This window comes from Protobothrops mucrosquamatus, unplaced genomic scaffold (genome assembly GCF_001527695.2).
Source record: "Protobothrops mucrosquamatus isolate PMUCROS unplaced genomic scaffold, P.Mucros_1.0 scaffold962, whole genome shotgun sequence".
Taxonomy (NCBI): domain Eukaryota; kingdom Metazoa; phylum Chordata; class Lepidosauria; order Squamata; family Viperidae; genus Protobothrops; species Protobothrops mucrosquamatus.
The window spans coordinates 485128-492338 of record NW_015387206.1 but is presented as its reverse complement, the minus strand read 5'-3'; the positions used below and the strand labels follow the sequence as shown (position 1 = coordinate 492338).

General features: G+C 42.8%; 1 protein-coding gene across 1 annotated transcript in view; it reads right to left on the bottom strand.

Annotated features, from left to right (window-relative positions):
* Nucleotides 1-2996: 2996 nt before the first annotated feature.
* The window catches only part of LOC114922812 (zinc finger protein 420-like), a 48608-nt gene continuing 44393 nt past the window's right edge, over nucleotides 2997-7211 (bottom strand). The window contains exon 5 of the mRNA XM_029284808.1: nucleotides 2997-4346. Within this exon, the coding sequence (XP_029140641.1) occupies nucleotides 3140-4346 (1207 nt within the window). The 3' untranslated portion in view covers nucleotides 2997-3139. The remainder of the gene's footprint in view (nucleotides 4347-7211) is intronic.

The window sequence follows — 7211 nt, the reverse complement described above, 5'->3', positions numbered from 1 at the left end:
TGCCTACCCCTGGCCTAGCCCTAGCCCAAAGAGGCTGCGGTGATGATGGAACCGAGCGTGGCTCCTCCAGGGACAGAGACCGGCCTTAATCATGGCTTAATCATAGTTTACTGCCAGCCCTGGAATCAGCCCAGCCCTCCGTCCAGGGCTCGTCGGCAGGTCTCCCTGAAGCAGAGGCGGCGGGAAAGCGAAGGAAGCCTTTCGTGATTTCCTACGGAGCTCCGTCTCCACTTAGGGACGCCTCTTCCCGTGTATGTTGAGCCCAAATGGGGCACTGGGAGCTGGAAACAGCAAGCAGATGGAGCCACGTTGCATGCCGGGATCATGGGTTGTATGGGACGGTGATTTGGCTGCTTTAGTACCTAGTCTACATTTTTCCCTATTCTGCATCTCAGAGCATCAGGAAACACCATCCGATAAGCTTTGCTTTGATCGTGGTTTGCTGACCGAGGGGTAACTCCATCTCCCCACGACTTAGGGGAAACCTCTTCCTGTATAGGTTGTGCTACCGTGGGAACCAGATCAAGATGCTTGGAGGGTAGAGTCAACAGCCTCCCGTAGTAGCCAATAGGAGACGGGCAGATCTCAGCCTCTGAGTATATAGCAATTACGTCATAAAGGATGTTTCTATGGGATCAAAAGGGAAAACACCACTTGCAAAGTAAAAAAAAAGCTAGGAAAACGTTGTACTGCGTTGGGCTGCGGAGGATGTGCCATTTCATGGAGGATAGAGAAGGAATTAACCACGGTTCAGGGTAAGCGAGGAATTAACGTAGATTAGTGTGGTTAATGAATCGCACAAAAAGATTGTTTGAATTTGTTGTTTGAAGGAATATTTTCATGGAAAATAGGTTAATTGGGTTCAGACTGATAGAAATACGCAAGAAAAGTACTTAATGTAACATGATATATGAACAATAAAGTAAAGAATAAGTACATGCTGAAAGGAATTTAAATTTATGGTTAAAACCACAACTGTACACACAGTAGCTTTAATTGCACGCACAACAGCCTCACATTAACTGAATTTTGGGTAATATGAAACCTTTGCATTTCACACCAAATTGATTACATAATTCAAAGTGGCACTTTTTGTGACCTATTACATATGTATGTCCTAAGTAAGTAGTTCTTTTAATCACAAGTGTGTTGGGCACATGTAGGTAGCCACCAATGATCTGCCCTTAAGAGCAGGGATCCATTCAAATTCCCAGGACATTTTTCCTAAAGTTCATCCGAAAACTACATCTTTCAGTTCAATCCAGGAAGTCAGAAGTCTCCAGCTAGAGATGGAGCCAAAAGAATCAAGATGGCTGCTGTTTTAAGAGGCATCATATACACAGCTAAAAAGCAGCAGGAGTTTGACTGCACAGTGTGGCACAATTTGACTGCCGTCTTGACTTTTTAAAACTCCCTGAAAACAGCCCTCTTGGTTATTTTGAACAATAATTTTATTTAGGATTATATTCACAGATCAAAGAAAGAAACTTAATACAAATACATTGGTGTGAATATATGAAAAGTACTATGTTTCTCCTAAAGCAGGGGTAGGCAACCTTGGCTCTTTTATGAGTTGTGGACTACAACTCCCAGAATTCCTGAGCCAGCCATGCTGAGGGGAAAGGGAGAGGTTTCCAAGCTGAGCCATGCTGGCTCAGGAATTCTGGGAGTTGAAGTCCATGAGTCATAAAAGAGCCAAGGTTACCTACCCCTGGTCTAGGTAATATAGTCATTTTTAATTATAGAAATTCTATCCAACGACAATTGTATTTTTCTTCCATGTTAACATATCCTTCTTGATTTGATTCATGCCTTGTCATAATTATTTTGACATAGAATTTGTATTACTTTTGTCTCATTTCTTTCAAATCACTTTTTCCCATCAATTCTTTTTGGTCTTCCATTTTCATATTTTGGTCAACTTCTTTGTCTATACACCATTGATTTTAAAATCAGCTAATGCCTTAAAATCAGTCAATTTTTCCATTAACATTATGGTTTCTTCCAAAAGGTCTTTTAAAATTACCACAAAATTATAATCAAAGCCCTTCTTACTTCTGGGCTTCCATCCGCTGCGCTCTAGGATACATATTCTATGCTTCTACAGGGAGTCCTTGCCTTACAATGCTTCATTTAGTGACCGTTCAAAGTTACAACGGCACTGAAAAAAAGTTGATTTATGACCGTTTTTCACAGTTACAACCTTTGCAGCATCCCCATGGTCATGTGACCAAATCTCAGATGCTTGGCAACTGGCTCATACTTATGACTGTTGCTGTGTCTCAGGGTCACGTGATCACCCTTTGCAGCCTTCCTTCTGACAAGCAAAGTCAATGGGGGAAGCCAGATTCACTTAACAACCGCGGGACTAACTTATCAACTGCAGTGATTCACTCAGCAACTATGGGGAAAAAGGTCATAAAATAAGTCGAGGACTGCCTGTATATATTTCCTGGATGTGTTAATCCTGCCCAACTCAAAAGAGACTTTTGGTGGCTTCCAAGATCCTAGCAGTCGTTTTTTGATTCCAGAGAATTTCACATTAGGTTTTAATTTTCACACTCACATTAGACTTTCATATTCATGTTTTAAAATTAATTTTTTAAAATAATTATAAAATTTTTAAGTTGGCAAGAAAATTTCCAAGGAAGCAATTTCAAATGGACAAACTCCAGGAGGCAAGATGTTCCAATTGGCAAGGAAAAGTTTTCTCACGCTACACACTTGTCAAGGTTTTTCTCCTGTGTGGATTTTTCATGAGCATCTGAAGATCTGATTGTCAGATAAAAACCTTTGCCACATCCTAAACCCTCATAAAAGTTTCTCTCCAGTAAGAATTCACTAATGCTGAAAAAGAGTATTCTTTCAGGCTAAACATACATCACACTACAAACATTTATGCTGCATCTTTATGGACTAGAGTATGATTTTTAAGGGATGATTGACAAAATAAATGCTCTCTCATGATCTAAGAGTGTCCAATTCCCCCCCCCCCCCGCTCTTTAGGAATTCTTACATGACTTCTAAGGGTTGAACAACTATGAAAAACTGTTCCACCGTCAGGGCCTGTTAGGCCTTTTCCCATGTGAGTTTTCTGATATCTCCCTCTTAAGGAACCATTTCTACACACTATGAGTCTTTATGGCTTCATTCTTTTATGGACCTTTTGATGATTTCCGAGGTGTTGTTTTCGGGAAAAGCATTTCCCACACTCCACACATTTATAGGGCTTCTCCCCTGTGTGGATTCTCTCATGAACTCGAAGCAGTGTTGCTGTGAGAAAACCTTTCGCACACACCCCACATTTATAGGGCTTCTCTCCTGTGTGCCCCCTCTGGTGTCTCCGGAGTTCAGCAGACTCCACAAATCGCTTGTCACATTCTGGGCATTGATAGGGCCTGTCTCCAGTGTGAAGTCTCTCATGTCGAATTAGGTGTGTCCTTTGGGAGAAACATCTCCCACATTCTGAGCACATTTTATTTTTCTGCACAGGCTTGTAAGGCTTCTTTTCTGTGTGAATCGTCTCGTGTTTTCTAAGATATTCTTGGCAAGAAAAAGACTTCCCACACTCGGAACATTTATATGGTTTCTCTCCACTGTGGGTTCTCTGATGTATCAAAAGTCTATTTTTCTGATAAAAACATTTATCACACTCCGAGCATTTATGTGGCTTCTCTCCTGTATGCATTTGCCAGTGACGTCTAAGGAGAGATGAATGAATAAATGCTCTCCCACAGTCTAAACATTTGAAATTTTTTTCCCCTCTGTGAATTTTCTCATGATGTCCGAGGCCTGATATCGTACGAAAAAATTTTCCACACTCAATGCACTGATAGGGTTTCTCCCCTGTGTGGATTATCTGATGTCGAAAAAGACTTCCCTTTAGAGAAAAACATTTCTCACACTCGTTACATTTGTAGAGTTTTTCTCTCGTGTGTGTCTTTTGGTGTCTCCGAAGTGTGGAAGAACGCCCAAATCGTTTCTCACATTCTGGGCATTCATGGGGTCTTTCTCCAGTGTGGATTTTCTGGTGTTGCTGCAGGAGTGATTTGCGGGAAAAACATTTCCCACACTCCAGACATTCATAAGGTCTCTCCCCAGTGTGGAGTCTCTGGTGTCGCTGCAGGGTTGATTTGCTGGAAAAACATTTTCCACACTCCAGACATTTATGAGGTCTCTCCCCAGTGTGGATTCTCTGATGTCGCCGCAGGGTTGATTTGCTGGAAAAATATTTCCCACATTCTAGGCACGTTCTGCTTTCCTCCTCTGTGTGTGTTTTAGTATGATTGCAAAGTGATGAACTCCGAGTGAAACATTTTCCACACTTGAAGCATTTATAAGGTTTTATTTCCATGTGAATTTTCCTGTGGATTTTGAGACTTGTTTTTCGAACAAAAGATTTCCCACACTCCAGACATTGATAAGGTTTTTGTCCAGTGTGGATTTGTTGATGTTTAAGCATCTCTGAGTTTTGAGAAAAGCAAAATCCACATTGCACACAATTGCAGGGGTTTCTCTTCAGTTGGGCTGTTCTGAGGCCTGGAAAAACACTGAGACCTTCCTGAGGTCTCTTTCCCTGGTGGATACGCTAAGGAGCTCCGATGTCCCAGCCTTTAGCAAAATGCTTCCCACACTCTCCACATTTGTAGGGCTTCAGTCCAGGGTGGCTCTGGAGATGTTTGGGAAAGCTTCACAACCACAAAACGAGTTCCCACACTTCAAACACAGATGGGATCCATTCCCCATGTCCAGCTTCCGGTTAATCAAAATTAGGGATTTGTGAGCAAAGGATATCCCGCCCTCAGAGCACCTGAAGAGTCTCTCCTGGTTCCTCTGAGGGGACCTTCTATCGAAGTATTTCTCCACCCAGCATACTTTCCGGCGCCTTCTCAGTTGCAGGGCTAAGCGCAGAAAAAACTGGAACAGTTTTCCCGGTGTCACCTGCTGGATGAAGCAAAAAGAAAAGAAGAGAGATTCATGATGGCTGACAGAATAGCAATAGCACTTAGACATATATACCGCTTCACAGTCTTTACGGCCTTCTCTAAACGGTATAAAGAATCAGCATATTGCCCCCCAACAATCTGGGTCATCATTTTACAGACCTCGGAAGGATGGAAGGCTGAATTAACCTTGCGTCGGTGAGAATCAAACTGCTGGCGATCGGCAGAATTAGCCTGCAATACTGCATTCTAACCACTGCGCTATCACGGCTTTCCCTGTTGCTCCCCATTTGCCTGCCTGAATTATTAATGATCCCTGCCTTTTCCTTTTTCTCAGTTGGGTGTGTGTGATGCTCTATGACAGTGATGGCGAACCTTTTAGAGACCGAGTGCCCAAACTGCAATCCAAAACTCACTTACGTATCATCGAGTGTCGGGTGGGCGTGGCCCATTGGGTGGGCGTGGCTGCGGTGGTAATGGCAGACTGGGTCGGACTAAAAAGTTAAATCAATCAGTTCCAACTTTGCGAGATCTTTTTTTCCCCTGCAAGTTGAAATTGATTGATTGATTGAACCTTTTTTTTTTTTTTGCACACGGCGGTGGAGGCCTAAAGTAAAAAGGTTTTATAAAACCCAGCTGAAGGCCGAGGCACGTGTGCCCACAGAGATGGCACGCGTGCCCACAGAGAGGGCTCTGCGTGCCACCTGTGGCACACGTGCCATAGGTTCGCCACCACGGCTCTATGATGTGAGAAAACACAGCAAAGACCCCCATCCCATAGACTTTGTATATGTGAGGTAGCTCTAATGCAGAGAGAATAACCTATGTAGTTATTCACGGATATTGTTCTTTGGGCCACCACAGACTGAACATGGGGTCCTCCTAAAATGGCTTTCTATTATTTCTTTATAATTTAGGGAGGGTATAAATATATTCATCGGGGTCAGCAATACCTCATGGTGGGGGTTGAGACCCCCACTTCCCCAAAGGGAGGCTGATGGCATCCTGTGGCCAAAACCTCCACCTGGTGGTCCTACCTGCCCAAGATAGACTTTGGGCTCCAACGTCAGCCACTTTCTTTCAGCCAGTGCATCGACCCAACCACTGGAATCACTTCACCAAGGGCAGCAGCACCAGAAACCATGGTTAAACTAGCAATACATTAACACTCAAAATTTAGGGATCAAATAGGGTGCTTTCTAAATATGTGGAAAACTAATAACGTTTGTTATAAAAAAAAAAAAAGAACAATGGGCCCTATCCAACAACATGAAATTTAGTGTGGAGAAAAGCAAGGTTTTACACGTAGGCAGAAAAACCTAAAGGTGCAAATACAGATTAGGCGAAACCTGGCTCAAGAACAGTTAACTGTGAGAGGGACCTTGGAGTCCAGTTGTGAATCACTTAAACATGAACCAGCAGTGTGAAAAAGCTTCCAAAAAAGCTAATAAAATCCCTGGTTGTATAAACAAGAGTCGTAGAATCAAAATCACAAGAAGGATTAGTATAGCTTTATAAAGAGCAAGTAAATTAGTAAGACCACACCTGGAATACTGCATCCAGGTTTGGTCACCACATTACAAAACAGATATTGAGACCCTGCAAAAAGGGCAAAGAAGGGGAACTAAAATGATTAAAGGCCTGGAGACAAAAACATGTGAAGAACAGTTGCAGGAATTCTTTATGGCCAGTCTAGAGTAAAGATGGACCAGGGGTGACATGACAACAGTATTCCAATATTGGGGGGACTGCCACAAGGAACAGGGGGTGCACCTATTTTTCAAAGCACTAGAAAAAGAAACAATGGATGGAAACTAATCGAAGTGAACTGAGAAGAAATCTTCTAACAGTGAGGACAATTAACCAGGGGAATAGTTTTCCTTCAGAAGTGGTGGGTGTTTCATCACTGGAGGCTTTTAAGAAGAGACTAGACAGCCACCTGTCTGGAATGGTATAGTATAGTGTCTCCTGCTTGGGCAGGGGGCTGGATTAGACAACCTCTAAGGTCCCTTCCAACTCTATTCCATTCATCACTGGAGGCTTTTAAGAAGAGACTGGACAATGTGGAATGGTATAGGGTCTCCTGCTTGAGGAAGGGGTTGGACTAGAAGACTTCCAAGGTCCCTTCTACCTCTATTCTGATTGATAAAACCCACCAAGGGGCTGCCACCTCACAGCCTCTTCATGGCAAAACAAGGAAAATAAGGATTTTTTTCAGTTTCTGCCCAGCATGGTAGAAACAAAAGAAAAACAAAGAATTAGAATAAA